The 18,275-nt window shown below is 35.8% G+C and overlaps 1 protein-coding gene and 1 long non-coding RNA gene across 3 annotated transcripts; one reads left to right on the forward strand and one right to left on the reverse strand.

The window, feature by feature from the left end:
- Positions 1-684: 684 nt before the first annotated feature.
- LOC113038281 (wiskott-Aldrich syndrome protein family member 3) lies at positions 685-17,371 on the reverse strand. 2 transcript variants are annotated; one of them, XM_026195590.1, is made up of 9 exons: positions 16,906-17,371; positions 10,660-10,818; positions 8,988-9,122; positions 7,500-7,653; positions 7,164-7,281; positions 6,097-6,272; positions 4,079-4,333; positions 2,367-2,746; positions 837-994 (listed from the first exon to the last, which is right to left on the reverse strand). In XM_026195590.1, exons 2-9 carry the CDS (start codon positions 10,790-10,792, stop codon positions 837-839), a joined length of 1,509 nt encoding a protein of 502 aa, XP_026051375.1. In that variant the 5' UTR covers positions 10,793-10,818; positions 16,906-17,371. The 2 variants fall into 2 exon arrangements, with proteins under 2 accessions (XP_026051376.1, XP_026051375.1); XM_026195591.1 differs by lacking the exon at positions 16,906-17,371 and having other exon boundaries at positions 685-994; positions 10,660-10,792.
- Positions 13,757-15,695, forward strand: LOC113038282 (uncharacterized). The gene is made up of 3 exons (XR_003274751.1): positions 13,757-13,856; positions 13,951-14,023; positions 15,425-15,695. It is a non-coding gene; the product is annotated as an uncharacterized LOC113038282 (long non-coding RNA).
- Positions 17,372-18,275: the final 904 nt, after the last annotated feature.

Genomic DNA, 18,275 nt, shown 5'->3' on the forward strand with positions numbered 1-18,275 from the left:
GATCAATTGTAAAACACATTAATGATACAGTACTTGCAAATGACATAGTATTGTTACAAATTATATTAATTCTAAAATGGCATACGACACTGTCTTGCACTCCATCATCTCATTTGACACATTTAGGCACACACACGACACACAAACACACACACGATTAGTAAACTGCAAGCAGTAATAAATTATTGTCCACATCTGTTCTTTGAGAAAAACAACAAAAGCATCAAGAAATTTACTCCCGGCTAATTTGGGGTATAAATATTCACCACAACACTGTCAACAACTGAACAAAGTGACACATTTTGGATAATGAAGAGTAGTGATATTGAAGGAGAAGGGTACTTTGACACTGTAGCAATGATTTGATTGTCCATACTGTATATTTAGGGCATCTCGAGTGGAGCAAGCCAGAGATACCACAATAAATTTGTGCAACAATACCGTGGTAATGATTTGTAACATAAATTTGCGAACCATCATTTTCGTGTACCACAAAAGATGGATAAGTATTTCTCTACATTCTCTTGACAGCTACCAAAATATATAACCATAATCACACAACTATTTTTTTTTTCAATAAGTATTTTGTCTCTTAAAGAAATGCTAGAATGTAGAATTTAGATTATAATGAGACACACTGTATTCTAAAAGTTCCTGTGCTTACCTCGCCAAACTCTCTTTTGTCATCCTGTCACCTCCCTGTGTCCTTTCACCTTAAATTGAACAAATTCTGTTCCCTTCCTTCTCTGTCTGTCATGATCTCCCATCTGAGGAGTGTGTACTGTGCAAGAATGGAAAATAGCAGCATTATGGTCGCACATCTGGCCTCCCAAGCCTCAATCAGACCACTCGTTGTCCTCCGGCTCAGAGTCCTCATCTGATTCACTGTATTCCACGGCGATGCGTCGGGACAGGATTGTGGCCACGTCGTTACCCACCGGCTCTTTCTTGGCCTCCTGCTCTCTCTGCTCTTGCACCTTACGAAGCTGGATACCTGGAGGAGGAGCCAACAGTTTAATAAAAGCTCATGCATATATAATAAAAAAAAAAAATAAATTCTGAAGGATGAATGTGATCTTATGTGTTGTGCAGCTTCATATTTCTGTGGAAACTCTGACATTCTTTTTCAGGATTCCTTTATGAATCTCTAAAATGGTTAAAAAATCATGAAAAAATGTATGTAATGTCACTTTTGATCAATTTAAATCATCCTTGCTAAATAAAAGCATTAATTTATTTTCATTCATTAAAGAAGTACTTATCCTAAATTTTAGAATTTAGTATCAGTTTCCACAAAAATATAAAGCAGCAAAAACATAATAGTAAATGTTTCTTGAGAAGTAAATCAGCATATTAAAATTATTTCTGAAGATCATGTGACACTGAAGACTGGAGGAATGATGCTGAAAATACAGCCTTCTGTCACAAAAATAAATTACATTTTACAATATATTCAAACAACTATTTGGATTGTAATAATATTTCACATTATTTCAGTTTATTTCAACCTTGTTTTTACAGAAAATACTTATTTGAAAAATTTCATATCTCTATGATTCCAAACTTTTGACCAGGAGAGTAATATATTTGTGTCCCTGGAGCACAAAAGCAGTCTCTGGGGTATATTTGTAGTAATAGCCAAAAAACATTATATGTGTCAAAATTATCATTTTTTCTTTTATGCCAAAAAATCATTAGGATATAAAGTAAAGATCATGTTCCAAGAAGATATTTTGAAAAAGTTCTACTGTAAATATATCAAAACATAATTTTTGATTAGTTAATATGCATTGCTAAGAACTTCATTTGAACAACTTTAAAAGATGATTTTCTCAATATTTAGATTTTTAAGCACCCTCAGATTCCAGATTTTAAAATAGTTGTGTATCTTAAGAAACCATACAGCAATGGAAAGCTTATTTATTCAGCTTTCAGATGATGTACAAATCTCAATTGACGCTTATGACTGCTTCTGTGTTTCAGGTTCATATATATATGTATATAGTGTATATTTGAAGAGTTCAGATGCAAAAGCCAAAAAAGTGTAGTGACTGCTGATTTTCGTCTAAAATTAGCATTCGTGTCTGGCTACGTTCAGTAAATTTACTTTAATGGCATTGTATAGGTCAAATAACTATTGTAAAATAACTGAACATAAATATAGGAGAGTGATTAAAAATGCTAATTTTAGAAGAAAATGTCAGAGTGCGTTTAGAGGCATTTGCATCTGAACTCCTCATATACATGTTTTCTTTTAAAGGGCCTATTTTAAGGCCATTTTTAAATCTTTAATAGCCTAATTAATAAAAAAAGCACATGCTTCATTCAGTCCATTACCCTGGACTCTCTTTTCTGTGCACACTGACCTCTGCGGATGGCGGCCAGCAGGTCGCTCCGGGCGTCGCTCATGGGGATGAGAGGCACCTGGCCCTTCCTGGGAAGAGTAGACTCTCCAGACGGGTGTGTTACTCGGGACGGGGACGGGGCGTGGGTGGGGGGTCCTGGTGGAGGAGGGGGCGGGGCCACAGGCGGGCCGCCCATTCCAGCATGTGAAGGGGAAGCGGTGTAGGCAGATGGAGCAGCTGAAGGAGGAGACGGGATGTAGGAGTGTGAGAGCGACACCACTGTCCCCGGAGCCAGTGAATGAGGTCCAGACGCACTGTCAAAGGCTGTCTGAGAGGACGGGATGAGGGGAGGAGGTGGAGGAGGAGCGGGCGGCACGAAATGCTCCAGGATCTGATGGCCGCTGAGAAGTGATTACAAGCATTTGTCACATCCCAGTTAACCCAAAAATAACCATGCATCTTTATGCAGTCGTTTCTTTTATTGAGGACAAAATGATAATTTACCAGCATAGCTGGATAATACATGGATAAATACCATATAACCTCATCTTTGGGTTCCAGAGGTAATTTGGGTATATAAGTAGCACAATATTATATCATATAGTTATAGATATGTATTTTAATTATAAAGCACAATTATAACATAAAGCAATGTTTACGCTATTTTTTATTCTGCATTCAGAAGGTTGTATTTGCAACCCCAGTTGTAGTTCAATCAGTCTATTTTTTAATTTAGGTAAGCATTAAAGAAACAATATATTTCTTGTTCACTGTAATAACAACTGATTAACGATTAAAAGATGAGATTAAAATATAATTGCACAACCGCCCAGTAGGTGGCAATATGCACTAGGAATGCAAATCACCATTACACAAAAGAAGAAGAATCAAGAACTATAATTGTAGATTTGGCATTCTTTTGGAGATGTCTTTGTGTGTCAACTGAGATACACTAGTTGAAGGAATAGTTCTCTCGAAAATTAAAATTTGCTGAAAATTAACACACTCTCAGTCCGTCCAAGATTAGAATGAGTTTCTTTCTTCATCAGATTTGGAGAAATGTAGCATTGCATTACTATTTCAACCAATGGATTCTCTGCAGTGAATGGGTGCCGTCAGAATGAGAGTCCAAACAGCTGATTAAAACATCACAATAATACACAAGTAATATCCCATCCATGAGTTAATATTCATGAAGCCAAAATCTGTGTGTTTGTAAGAAACAAATCCATTATTAAGACACTTTAACTTTATAACTTTTTAACTAACTCCATAATCCTTAGTAAAGCTTCCTCCAGAGACGTATTTGTTGTTTCGGTTTGTAAATGTTGCTTGATCTGTGCAGATTTTCTCTCCTGATTCAGACAAGATTACTTTTTTAATGGAAAATCTATATTTTATTTTATTCTGACACAACTGTTTTAAGTTAAAATGTCTTAGTAATGGATTTGTTTCTTACAAACACTCATGACATTAACTGATGGACTGGAGTGCTGTGGATTATTGTGATGTTTTTATCAGCTGTTTGGACTCTCATTCTGACGGCACCCATTCACTGCTTATAGGATCCACTGGTGAGCAAGTGATGCAATGCTACGTTTCTCCAAATCTGATGAAGATCTTCATCTTGGATGGCCTGAGGGTGAGTACAGTTTTAGAAAATCGTCCTACTGTTTATACTGTATGTGTATATATACATATATTCTTTAACTATAGAGAGAGAAGTGACATGCCTGTATTCTTTGGCAGCTGTTGGCCGGGGTCCGTTGAGGGACGAGTCTGCCGCTGGGGGTCCGTGGTGGGCCTGAAGACGTCCTAAAGAGTGCTGTCTGGCTGCCGCGGCGGTGGAGGAGGCCGGGGGCCGGTACGCTCGGTCCAGGGACTGAGTCTGTGTGAGGCCTGCGTCTTTCCCATCAGCTCCTGCTGCACCTGCTTCCTGCGGGTGACTGGGACTCGCTGGGTACGAGTGTTCATCTGACATGCCAGATCTGTGTTAAAGCACAGAACAACATCCACACACACAGCAGGCACAATATAGTTACAATGTGTTACACTGAAGTTAACTTCTGATCACTGTTGAAACATTTGTGTGTAGTCAAGTTCTTAACTTCACTGTAAAAAATTTCTTGTTGTTTTTACAAAAACTTTTTGGCAGCTGTGGTTGCCAGAATAATTTTGTAAAAATACAGAAAACTGTAAACACATTTACGTCAAAAACTGTTAATTTTACAATATAAAGCTGTAATTTACAAACAAGAAAATGTGAATATAAACCAGTAAATTCAACAACACACAAAATTAAATCCGTTTTGTACCTTGAAAATACTGACAACCACCATAATAATAAAGATGGTACTGCATAAGAGAAAGCCACATGAAGTATCAAAGCTCATCACAAGTAGCTTCACCACAAGCAGAAGTATATATTAACATATAGAAGGTGCACATTTATGGAAACACAAAACACCATCATGGTAACACACGTGATACTTAAATAATGCAAAAAACTTTCATTAAGCAACAGAAGATGTAACATAAAGCTCAAATGTACATAACTGATAACAAGAACTATTTAAAAACATGATTATTTAAACAAAATACTTTCAAACGTGGAGTGTCACGCAGGGAATTCTGGGAATATCAGTTTACAGTTTTAGACTGTAAATTATACATTGATTTGTTCTTTTTTTACTTCTAAAAGCTGTATAATTAACAGAATTTTACTGTAAATTTACATTAAATGCTTTGTTAGATCTTTTACAGTTTTTCCCTGTATATAGTACGGGAACTTACTGTTAACCTATTATCAGTTTTTTTTCCGTAGCGTTTTTACAAAATTTTACAGTTAAAATTACACTTATTTTTTACAGTGTTATTTACTTGAACTGAACATCAAGGTACCTTTTTTGTGTGTGTGAAGAAAACCATATAGTATGGGGTCATTTTCATCCACTTTATGCATTTTATGCGTGTTTTTTAGTCATGCATTAAAAATTTGTAATGAAAATGTCATTAATACTACTTATCTGCTTTATAAAAACAGACAAAAGTTCATGTTCACAAAACGACACAAAGAAAATATAATAATTTTTACTAGTGCATAGTTGTTGTTGTTGTTTTTTTTGCATTGCTGAAATCATTAGCTAATAGTTTTTAAGGCAAGTAATTTTAAACAGTTAATATGCATCTCCCTTTATATTGCTGGGTTTGACGACAAATTCAGGGATACATAAACAAAATGATATACCATTTTTTTATATCAACACCATAAAATGTATTACACACTACACTGGGGTTTTCCCAAACTGGGCTCGATGTAAGAACTGCAGTGGCTTTGTGAGTTGATAAAAAGGTATCAATTCTTTAAAGTAAAATAAAATAATGTAAGCACTTTGCTTGCATGTCAATGTGACCATTAACCAGCTTCAGAGAACTGTAAACGTGCAAATCGTTAATTTACTGGAAAAATTAACATCCTCGGATCTTTCAAGTAAATATTTTATCTTACGGCTGACAAAAATGTTTGGGATTCCGTGCATTACATGAACAAACATGAAAGTCTTCTGTAAAAAGTAACTGTAATTTGAAACAATGTTATAGATTTAGAAACGTTAATGAAGCATCGTGTCAACCAATGCCGAGTAAAATTCAATAAGTGACACGCAACAGTAAGAGTCCTTATACAGAGAGCTGTCAGAGCTCAGTTCATTTTTAGGTGAACTATCCCTTTAAGTGAGATCACATGACTCACCTGTCCGGAGACAGAGATCCCTCAGAAGACATGCCATGGTAAGGAGACGGCGTCAGGCGAGTGTCCGGACGAAATTCCTTATCGTACGCCATCATGTTCCACTCCTGACGCCGGTTACGAGCTTTACGCACTTTCTTTACCTCGCGAGTGGGATCCTCCACGTGCTTTTGCTCTTGCTAAGGCAGAAAGAAGGAAGTGTTTCTATAAGCTCGAGAACTAATCTTTAACCACACAGAACAGGAAAAGTCTGTAGATGAACACTGACCTAATGATTACAGATTATTCGTAAGATAACTTCTCAACAAGCAATCTCACAAAAATCAGTGTCAATGTTTTCTGTATCGTTTAGTAAAGATCTGTTGTACTTTGAATCAATTCTCTCTACATTATCTCTTCTGTAATTTAGTTTTAGCAACTAACTTTGAAAATGCAACTAGTTGATTACATTGTAATATCTATTTTACCAGTTTAACATGTTTGCCAGAACATGCAATGTTCCCAATGCCTTCACTAGATGTTAAATGCAGCAGACAGTGAGAAATATAATAAATCCATTGCACACTTTCAAGAGCCCTCCAAAACTGATTGGTAACTGGCAAAACATCTAGAATAATATGACTTCTATATTATAAAAGCTTCTTTCTTGTGAATTCCAAGATATCACAGTTGCAAGAAAAATCACAGTTGCAAGAAAAAAATCTGAATTGCGAAATATAAATTATGAGAAAAAATAAATAAGTAAATAAAGCGAGTTATAAAATCCAAACCTGAGGAAAGCTTGTAAAAAAGTCAGAATTATGAGATAAAAATTTGCAATTATTTTATTTTTTGTCAAATATATGGCTATTTTTAGATGGCCATCACTGGAGAAAGATATTATAAAGTATTTTAGTGTCTTCTGTTGTTTGCACTTTTAATTGGAAGCTCTGTTTTGTACATTACTCTTTTTTTTGTGTCTTTTTATCCTCTTGCAATGTATTGGATAAGCAGTTGTGACTGCATTTATGTACTTACATAATGCATGTTTTTGGCTATAAGCAAACACACACACACACACACACACACACCTTCTGTCGTCGTTTCTCCTTCCTCTTGTTTTCTGTGGCTTGCAGCATCTTTTCCTTCCAAAGGTTAAAAAAGTAGGATGGATCGGTATAGAATTTGAGCCCGTCTTTTTTGTCATCCCTGAAAGACAACACAACAAAATGAATGTATTACAGTTAAAAGGGTTATTTTTGTTTATTATTACTATTTTGCATATAGAAAATTAATCTTATTTAACAGCCATTACTTGGATTAGCCAAGGTCATATTCTAACAGTGACAGGTGAACCTTAACGTCATGTGATGCACAGGGAACGGGTGATAAACAGGTCAGCTGTGTTTGCTGCAGCGTGCACAGACCTGTATGGCGTGAGGATGTTGAGAGGAGGTGGTTTGTCACAGCGCTGGTACATCTCCATGACAGGGTTCGGGATGGAGTTTCGGGTCACCACCTGCTGGTCCTGAATAGTGGAGCTCTTGAACGCTTTCCGCATGTTGATGTCCTGTAAGGACACTGTAGAGCGAGCAGACAGAGCCGGACAACACCGTCAAACACAAACCTGCTAGAAAGTGCCAGATTTACAGCTTGCATAGCCACAAACACTCTTTCGCTGTCAAGATTTACTAAATACGCATCTTTTAGGAGTGTTCCTTTAGACACAACATTTATGTAAGTAGAGGATTTAAATGAATTGTGCAAGGTGATTTGCTAAGGTTTGTGGTAATCTGTTACCTGTGGGGAGCTTTCTCTTTCTGTGCATATCATTTAGAGACTCATGGTTCTGATCAATTAAACTGCAGTTGTAAATGTTGCATGCACGGTTAATGAAGTGAGTCAGACAATGAAGCACATTACATTACATCATTACATCAATAGGAACTTCCCATAAGGCACCGCTCTATTAATTATGTTCCCTTGTCAACCAAACTATTCCACTGTGCTCTTAAATAACTCCGCTAGTGTCTAGACATCAGTGGGATACGCTGCTAATTACTGCAGCTGGCTCATCTACCGAGCTCTACTTATTATTCAGACTGCTCTGAAAATCACTTCATGAGCGTTTTACCATGCCATATGAGAGAAATATCGTCATATCATATACACACGGAAAATTAAAGGTGTTCGTGGAAACCTGTCAAAATAAAAGTCCTGTTAACTTGAACAAATTGTGAAAGAAATATATTACTATTGTACAACAGAATGTGCATCTTAATGCCATAATAATAATAATAATAATAACAGTAATATAAAACTACTGTTATTCCTGCATGTTTACATTTTAACAGTAAACCACTGTTGTCCAGCACTATTTGCCAAAAATGAGTTGATAAATTCAGTTATGCCATCATTTGTTTACTAGAAAAACACAGAATTACTGGATTTAATTAGACATGCATATTAATGGTTTATTGCAATGTAATTAAACCAATTAATTTGAATACAGAAAAAAGGAAACACAGAATTTTGTAAATATAAAACGTACTTTGAGAAAAAGTTAAACTTATTTTATAGGGACCTAAAATGTTACTTTTATAAATATTGTATAAGTTTCATGATTTCAATTAATCAGACATGCTTTTCTGATCACTAAAATTAATTTAATCATTAAAAATGGTCCAGAAATAGTAAAATATTTTTAAAACATTAAATATTAAATATATATATATATAAAAACAATATTTTGGAAAAAAACTTAATAGAATTTTGGAAAAACTACAATGGATTTCATAGGGTGCTTAACTTCTGCATTATACTGTTGACCTGCGCCCATCCTCACAGCAGACCTGTGTTTGTATCCTGGTGTATTTCCAGGCCGTGTCACAAAAGATCAGGTCTCTGTTACTCACCCTCCTCCACTGTGGAGTCCAGTTGTGTGACCTTCACGGCCAGCAGGTCGACGCGCTCCTGCAAACTGTTCATGCGCATGTAGAAGACGTTGGCCTCGTTAAACAGCTCCCCGAAGATGTCCTCCGCATGTCGACCTGATCAAATAAACACATAATGATATACAATAAGACAAAACTTATCATTTAAATAGCTTTCATCTACAGAATGAGCCCATGAAAAAGGCTTATTCTTGTTTTAATGTATACTGAATAAAAAAAATGTTGTAGAAAATCAGAAATTGCTAGTAAAAAAATTTAAAAACAGTAACAATAAAACTGCAAGTAACACATACAATTTTGAAGTAGAAAAGTTTTTTTTAAATCTTTGTTTTATTTACAACTTTTGAAAAATAATTTATTAAAGTGCACATTTCAAAAAGAGTAAAAAATTTAACTTGAAATTCATCTGCTGCATATTAAAGAGATGCTTGCAATCACCTTTTTTCATTTTTACAAAGTGCAACAAAAAAAGTTTCATTTCACATTCTATTGAAACTTTTCATCTTAATATACTATTCCTTACATATCAAAAAAAACTTTGAAAAGACATCAGAATTATCAGTATTTTGGGATGGGCTATTTAAAAAATTAAAATTAAAACTTTTAAGTTGCAAACGATTATTTCAGTGAATTATGGTGACACAATAATGTATATTTCTGCTTATTATTGGGCACATTTTAAACTCAAACTTCTGCGTTATTTTGTTTTAAACTAAGTTGTAGTAGCTTAATAAAATGTCCTTTATAATCCTCTGCAAAACATTTGGCACTAATTAATTAAACTATGACATATTAAATCAACAGCAATAATTATCTGAGTTATAATTTAAATTTAATTATATTTAATAGTGGTCGACAGATATATCGCCAAGGCTGTTATATCGGCTGATATTTGGCATTTTTAGAATATCGGCATTGGAGGATACGTTTTTCTGCATGGCCACTGTGTTCGAGGCAGGACTTTTATTTTGACGGATAGGATATGTTTTTCTGCATGGCCACTGTGTTCGAGTGTGTCTAATAATCAGATCCAACGGTTAAACAAAAGAATTAATGTATACAAAAAGTATTATAACGATTGCTTTTATATTATTATTGATAGAAAGGCAAACATTATTATACTTTCTCGTTTGCCTTTAGCATTAAACGAATATGCATTTATATAATTTAAGCAAATCTTTGAATGACTAATAAACATTTATTTTCACAAACCTTGCAAACTTAGTCTCATCCAGCTGTGAGATCTTGTGAAGTGTGTATCCAGCATGATCACATGTTCTCTATTTGTGATGGTCAGTCCGTGTGAATTAAATGCTTTAAACTATAAACTTGTTTTTCTTAAAATTTAGCCGAGACTTACTAACAAGGAACATCACAAGCAACTTGTCATAAAAAGGCTGTTTGTCTTTGCATAATGCATTTAGCTCGTGAAGAAGCCATGTAGAAACACACTGTAAAGCTATATGCTCAAAGCTAAAACACAGCTAGCTGTGCTCAGCGCCGAAGCTGCAGAAGCCTAATGGGCTCACAGCAAACCAAGGGTAACGAATGAAAAGACCGAGTCAGGACTGCATTAAACCAGGGAGAGAGATGACTGTGCATCAGCACTTCTAGAGTAAAAAACTGAACCTACTGAGTCCTCCCAGCTGTTTGATGATGGCCGCCAGTGTGCTGTTTGTGACACATTCCAGCTCGTTGGTCACCCCGTCGGGCAGAGCACCCCGGCACAGGTGCTTGGGCTCGATGGTCCTCTTCACGAGAGGCATGACTGAGCTCAGCTACACACACCGACCTGAGAGAGCACAGGAGGCTTGTTAACACAACATTATCATGGGGTAATGCCATGCGGCAAACACAAACATTTTAAGCAATTTTTCCTTGTGCATGAAGAAGATCTGTAAAGTTGCAAAGACTAAAGTCTCAAATCCAAAGAGATATTCTTTATCAAAGTTAAGACTCATCCACGCCCCCTAAAACGGCTCGTTTAAACACGCCCCCACATGTCTATGTCACTATGTGGAAATATTTGCGTAATGCCGCCCAAATATTCATGTAAAGAAAGAAGTCTGGTTTCAGTAACACAGTTAGTGTTGAAGCAGTCGTGTCAGGGAGGTGTGTGTGTTTCTAGGAGAAAGAAAAAGAATGATTTGTTCTTCCAAAGTGCATTTAGGAATATTTAAGATTATAATAACAGAATAGCAATGCATTTTATGGACAACTGTTTCGTGAACCTAGCAGAGGAGCTCATTCTGACAATCTGAGCTTCTGAAACAGCTACTGTAAGTATGTTTTGTTATTAGTTTAAGTATTGGCTATTGAATGTTCAAATGCAGAGTTTTGTGCATCGTGTGTGTGTTCTAAGGAAATGATTAACTGTATTTACATTTATTTTGAAAGATGAAGCTCTTGATTATGGAAAGCGGCGTTACATTTCCCACAAGTCCTTGTGGTGATCAGCCAATCGCAACGCATTTGAGAGAGGCGGGGCATAGAGGACCTACAATAATGTACAGTTGCATTATTTAAAAATAATGTGTTTCTTGAACATTAAAGCATGTCAACATATTCTGTTACACCAAATACACAAAATAATGATCTTTAAAAAAGCATCATATGACCCCTTTAACCTCCACATGAAATATGTCACAAGTTTCGGAAAGTTTTTTTCGAGTATGGCTCTGTGTGACGTTAGATGGAGCGGAATTTCCTTATATGGGTCCTGAGGCACTTCTGCCGGAAGAGCGCGCGCTCCCGTATAGCGAGGCTGAGCAGCACAGACATTTCCTGATCAGAGTGGTTCACTGATCAGAGCGAGAGCGTCGCGAAAAGTCACAAAAGGAGTGTGTTTTTGGTTGCCAGGGCAAGACAACCCTGCACAGATTACCAAAAGAGAAACAGCATTAAGGGACCAGTGGACGGAGTTTATTTTTACAGAGCATCAACGGAGTTGTGCAAGTGTTTTTGTTTGTTCCCTGCATTTCTAAAATGCTTGTTTTACAAACAAAGCCCAGTTTGATGACGGATTTGCTTATCGTTTATTTCTTAAGGATGATGCAATACCAAAGAAAAAGGGTCACGATCGTGTGTTGGAACCACAGGCAGTGAGTAAAACTGCTTCAAATATCTCTGCCTCCTTGTTAGTGCGTCCCCTCCCATCAGAGACCCGGGTTCGAGCCCCGCTCTTAGCGAGTCGTTACTGATGCTGCTCTCGTTCAGTTTCAGCCTTCACAGCTGTCACAGCTTCCAAACGCTCCTGATTCTTTAGCTCCGCCCACACGTCACGCCTCCAGTCGCTCGTGTTTTCCGGGAAAAATCGGTACAGACTATCTTTCTCTTATGAATATAATAAAACTAAAGATTATATTAAAGATGCAGTACTACTCTATAGGTACTCAAGATTAACAGGATATTCAGTGAAAACGAGCATTTCACCCCCCCCCCCTTTAATATTTATTCATGAAATGGCATGATTCATTATTATTTTACAAAATATGCTTGAAGGAACATTTGTAATGAAGAGATGCATGTGCACTATATGAGAATAGCGACAAACATAAACCAAGCTTTACATTCACCGGGTGAAAATGTCATTCTGGACTTGGATTGAAATCAAAGTATAAAAGCATGATTTGAATGTGCACCAGAAAGAAGATTCAAAATGGCATTACTGTAAAAATAAACAGAAAAATAACACTATATTTATTTCTGAGCCAGTGTGAATTAAAAAAATTATATATATATATATATATATTGTGTGACTTAATGCAAACAAACAGACAATTTTGGTTCATTACAGATTATCATATCACATAAGGCAGTAAGTCTAATTAAATCAAGCAGCATCACAAAATTAAATGAATGCAGGCCTAATAAACATGATACATTCTCAACATGAGCAGAGGTGTGCTACAATAATCCCTTTTCATGCATTTATACCAAATATTCCATGAAATGCATAATAGAGCTGATTATAATTGGAAAAAAAATTGTTAGTCAAATATTCACTTGGATGAATGCAATTACAAATGACACAGAAAATCAATCCCTGTAAACTTCATTACATTTAAAGCAAGTGTTTATTTGCTCAGTGTCAGGCACTCCATGGGTCTAAAACATTTCATAATTAATGTAAAAAGCCTACCGTCACTACATCACTTTTTAATTTTAGGTTTGAAAATGATGAAACTTTAAATAAATCAATCAATAAATATTAGCATTGTATTTTTTAAATGTAGCAAGTTATCAAAAAAAACTTTTATTGTATATATTTAACCCTCTAACTCTCGCCCCTGTTAGACTTGCACTCTATTCATTTACTAACTGCTTGTTTAAAAAAATAGTTTCTACTCTTTTTGTATTCCATCTGTTTTCTTTTGATTTATTATACAATTAACAAAAAACAAAAATATCTCGCACACTAACTTGCTCTATTCTTTTTTATTCAATCAGTTTTATGAAAAAAAAACGTATGTGTACTTCGTTAAACTAAGCGAGAATAGTTTAGCAGTTGTATATCATTGCTCTTTTGTTGATTTTGATTGCTTCAATTGTCCTCATTTGTAAGTCACTTTAGATAAAAGCGTCTGCTAAATGACTAAATGTATATATATATATATATATATATATATATATATATATATATATATATATATATATATATATATATATATTTTTTTTTTTCACTATATATTACCAATATATTTAGTCACTGTGTGTTAGATGTGTTTACTTGGGCTGTTTGTCTTGAAGCCAGGCCCTCTCTCACGCTCCACTGAACACTATAGAGTCGCTCTCATGAGAGGAAGTCTGTTCCTCTCTGATCATCCTTCTGTAAGGCTACTCGAAACACATCCATTTTCTGACTCATTTTATTTCTGTTTGGCCATTTTCAATAAAAAGACAATGCATGATTTTTTTAATCTAGGCTGCAGTGCTCCCTGAGGCATGGAGAGATATACAGACACACGGGGAACTCAGTCTGTGGTGCGCATGACGAGGTAAGCTCATTCAAACGAAACAAACGCGTATTATTTTAGCTGCGTGAGTAGCCTAGCAATTAGCCTGAAGATGTGCATGTTTGCTAGCACTTGTATGCTAACAGTGCTCCCCCTCTTTACTTTCATTAACACAAACTGAAAAATAAATCTCATTTGTATCTACTCTATCTACTCTATCCATATTCATTTTATTGCGTCATACTCCTACACAAACACATAAACACACACACACACACATGCTTGCATTTGTGGTTTGCAGGGACTCTACATTGGCGTTATGGTTTTTATACTGTACAAACGACACCTAAACCTACCCCTTACTGAAAACTACTGGCAATTTCTGAATTTCATAAAACAGTTTTGTATGATTTTAAGCCTTTTGTTTTACGGGGAAACAAGAAATGTCCTCGAAAAACCTTATTTAAATTGAAGTACCCATGTCATTATACTATATATATACCAGTACACACACACACAAACACCAAATCTCCAAATCTAATAAGGGTGATTTTTCACCATTTTTTACAGCATGCTCTGCTTTTTCATGGGTTTAAATAATATATTTTTGTTTTAAGAGACAATAAAAACAACTTTGCTCCTCTTCTGGTAAAATAAGAGCATGATTTACAAAAGCTTGTGATAGTTCGTAAAGTAACATCACGTAACATAATGTAACATTTCTGATCAAGTCTCTGAGTAACATGTCGTTTATTTAAGCATTAGAACTCAATTCAGTAAAAAAAAAATATAAAGAACTATGCAAAAAGCATTTTGACCATCTCAAGCTCACTTCGAGCATGTTTAATACCCAAATGTCAAAAATGCATGTTATAATGTCCGTCGAAAACTTGCTGTTGTTTGGAATATTACAACTAAAACATTGACAATAAAACACTCAGACATCAATCACTTCACTGAATTATATATGCCACCACATAAATAAATATTACCTTACGATCCATCTGTTTCCAAATCCACATTATTTGAATATCACAACATCAATATCTGTTAAAAAATAATGTGCACAATACACAGTAGTATTTCTGAGAAGCAGAGGTCCAGTGAAAACATGCATTTCCCCAAAAACCCACACTACTTTTGACTAATTCACCGCTTTTTTTTTCCTTAGTTTTTTTTTGTCATCTAACAGTGCAACAACAAACAGGAACAACTAGACAAAAAGATTAAATGATAATATGTGATACAGCTACGAGTAAATAAGTGAACAAAATACAAACATGAATATAGAAAACAGTAGGGAAAAGAACAGAGTAAAGGAATATACAAATATTGCACATATTATGTCTGCCTTATAGTATGTGAAAATTAAACAGCATTTGCCAGCCACAGATGATTATTTCTCTGCACAGATGAATTATCTCTCACTTTCTGTCTCTACAGTCAGAGGCGGGAACTGATTCATGAGAGGAAACCATAGCAACGTCTCAACTATGCTGGTGGCAAGACATGCTAGACTCCTTCACCAAAAACACATTTACGTAATCTGTTCCCAGCGCTAGGAATGTGAATCCTGCCCTGCATTCCCGTGCTTGCAGATCTGTGGGAACGGGTCACCCAGGTTTCAGTCTGTAGAACGTGGGATTTCTTGTAAATAAGATCGTACATCATTGCCAAATGTTCTTTTTTTCTTGTCCATCATTGCTTCTGAGCAGAAGGCTTAAAAGCATAAAATAACCAGGATTAGTCTGAACTGAAAACTGATGTTCACACAGAGGGCTTTAAATCCTCAATAATGCAAAAAAATCACGATAAATGGCAAAAATGATGGTTTATTTGGTGAACTAGCCACCAATGTCTTTCAGATACTACCGTTTAATGATAATAGTGCTAATTAAATTCACAGCAAGGTGTAGCTCGTGACAGGAGACCAGTGAGTGTCTGTGGCTGTTGATACAGTAAAATCTCAAATGTTGGGTGCATCAATTAATTATGAGTAATCAAGAAGAATCTGTCATGACAGCTGCACAATAGGTTTCATTTTGTACATTTTCTCAATGTCTCAAACTATGCTCAGATTTGCCAAGACACTCAAACGTTAAAGATTACACTGAACTCAAGCAATTCTCATCAAATGATCTGAGCTGTACTATCTCTGTTTATTTCATTTCTGCATACATCATTTTGAATCATGAATCATGAATCAGTGTCTTAGACAAAATGAAGAACATATGTGACCCTGGATCACAAAACCAGTAATAAGTAATAGCCAAGAATATATTTTATTGGTCAAAATTATGGATTTTTTTTAAAAACGAAAATCATTAGGATATTAAGTAAAGACTATGTTCTTTGAATATATTTTGTAAATGTCCAAACCTAAAAATATATATAAAAAAATAACTTTTGATTAGTAATATGCATACCTAAGGACTTAATTTCTTTTTTGCTCCCTCAGATTCCAGATTTTGATATTCAAATAGTTGCATCTCTGCCAATTATTGTCCTAAGCACATTTATTCAGCTTTCATATGTTTTATAAATCTCAGTTTCAAAAAACTGACCCCTGTGACTGGTTTTGTGGTCCTGGGTCACATATGAGATCTCAGTCTGTGGCTGTTGATTACCATGACGTCACTCATCCATAACGCCGAGTCGCATGACGTCATCCACGCAAACCACTGCGCTGGCATGTGATATGATAACAGGTGCATCTTTCGGTCACACGGGAAAATAACGAAACGGTGACAGTCATTAATATGAAGGTGATGAATTGTTGATCTATCGGCTCATTTGAAAGCCCACAGAGCCAGCAGTGTTACATCTTCGCTTCTGCTATTCTAGTCATGTCGGCATTATCACGTAACAAGTATGAGAAAACACTGAACGCAAGGAAATCCTGCGCGTAATTGCCATTTACTTACGAATAAGTGTAGTTGTCTCCGTCCTCTCGCTGTTCTTTCGCGAGGTCGTCGTTTTCGATGGGCTTTTCGGCGTTACATGGCGTTAAGACGCGCGCGGTGCCGTCACGCTGTCGATGGGTTGAGGTGCGATGAAAACGCAAGCTCGCGTTGCCTGGGAAGCGTCGCTCGTCGCTGTGCGCCTGCAGAGGCGATGCCACTGCGCATGCGTGTGCGATACCCTGTGTGTGTGTGTGTGTGTGTGTGTGTGGAACACTGAGACATAATGGATGAAATAAGCAGAAATACACACGCTTGAAGGGAAACACTAGTATTTTATTTTCAGGAATTGTCCTTTTTTATGTTACTTACCCAATTTAACCAAGTCTTCCCATTTAACTGTTTGCATTGTTTGGGAAAAAAAAAAGAGGGTTTTCTTGTGGCCACCGTGGGAAAGCTTTGAGTAGGAGAGAGCCTTTGTATTGTATAGGCTTCGACCCTTGTTTACGGAATAAATTACTTTTTTCTATAGGATATTTGTTGCATTTCAGTCTATTAAACTAAATCTTTTTACGTTCTTCCCTTGTTATACTGCATGACTAAAATTTTAAAAAGCTAAAAGGTCATTATTTACATTGCATTTTACTATATATATATATATATATATATATATATATATATATATATATATATATATATATATATATATATAATTTTTTTTACCAGTTTTACATAAGGACGTCCCCAAAAGGGAGGTTTATGGAAATTTTGTCAGGTTTTGCTCACTTTTGGGTAAAAAATTGTCCCCAAAATATGGTTAAATAGGTACACACACACACACAAACACACACTGCAGGCTGGTCCCCATAAAAAAAGGTTTTACTATCCTTATAGGGCCATTTGGTCCCAACAATGTAGCAGTTTTTTTTAAACCTATTGAATAATTGGAACAGCGAAAGTGTCCTCATAAATCACCTTCATGTTGTAATACCTATGTCATACCCATCCCATAATACAAATTTGTGTCCTGATAAACCATATAAACATTCACACACATAGGCCTATATGTATAAAGCATGCTTAAGTGACAAAGGAAAAAAAAAAGTAACACCATTCATTGCAGACCATTAATTTCTTTATGTCATTTATTTCAAATACAAACAGTTTCAATCAAGAACGCATAACTAAAGTTTAGCATGTTAAAATATATTTTATCATTGTTGTAGTAACCCCATAAATCACAGGTTCAGAATACAAATGAATGTCGTCACCACGTGGTGGCACAGTCCTATGAGAAACTCGCAGGCTTTTACTGAAGCGTAACACAAACAGCCTTGATATCAACAGATTCATTTAAATCAGGCTGAGCGATAAGGCTGGCAAAGAAAACAGTG

Source organism: Carassius auratus, chromosome 21, assembly GCF_003368295.1.
Source record: "Carassius auratus strain Wakin chromosome 21, ASM336829v1, whole genome shotgun sequence".
Taxonomy (NCBI): domain Eukaryota; kingdom Metazoa; phylum Chordata; class Actinopteri; order Cypriniformes; family Cyprinidae; genus Carassius; species Carassius auratus.

Coding starts and splice junctions, on each gene's coding strand:
- LOC113038281 (XM_026195591.1), bottom strand. CDS start 10,792: ATGCCTCTCGTGAAGAGGACCATCGAGCCCAAGCACCTGTGCCGGGGT. Junction 7,654..8,987: donor GGACTCCACAGTGGAGGAGG/GTGAGTAACAGA, acceptor CTCGCTCTACAG/TGTCCTTACAGGACATCAAC. Junction 4,334..6,096: donor GGATCTCTGTCTCCGGACAG/GTGAGTCATGTG, acceptor GCTTTAACACAG/ATCTGGCATGTCAGATGAAC.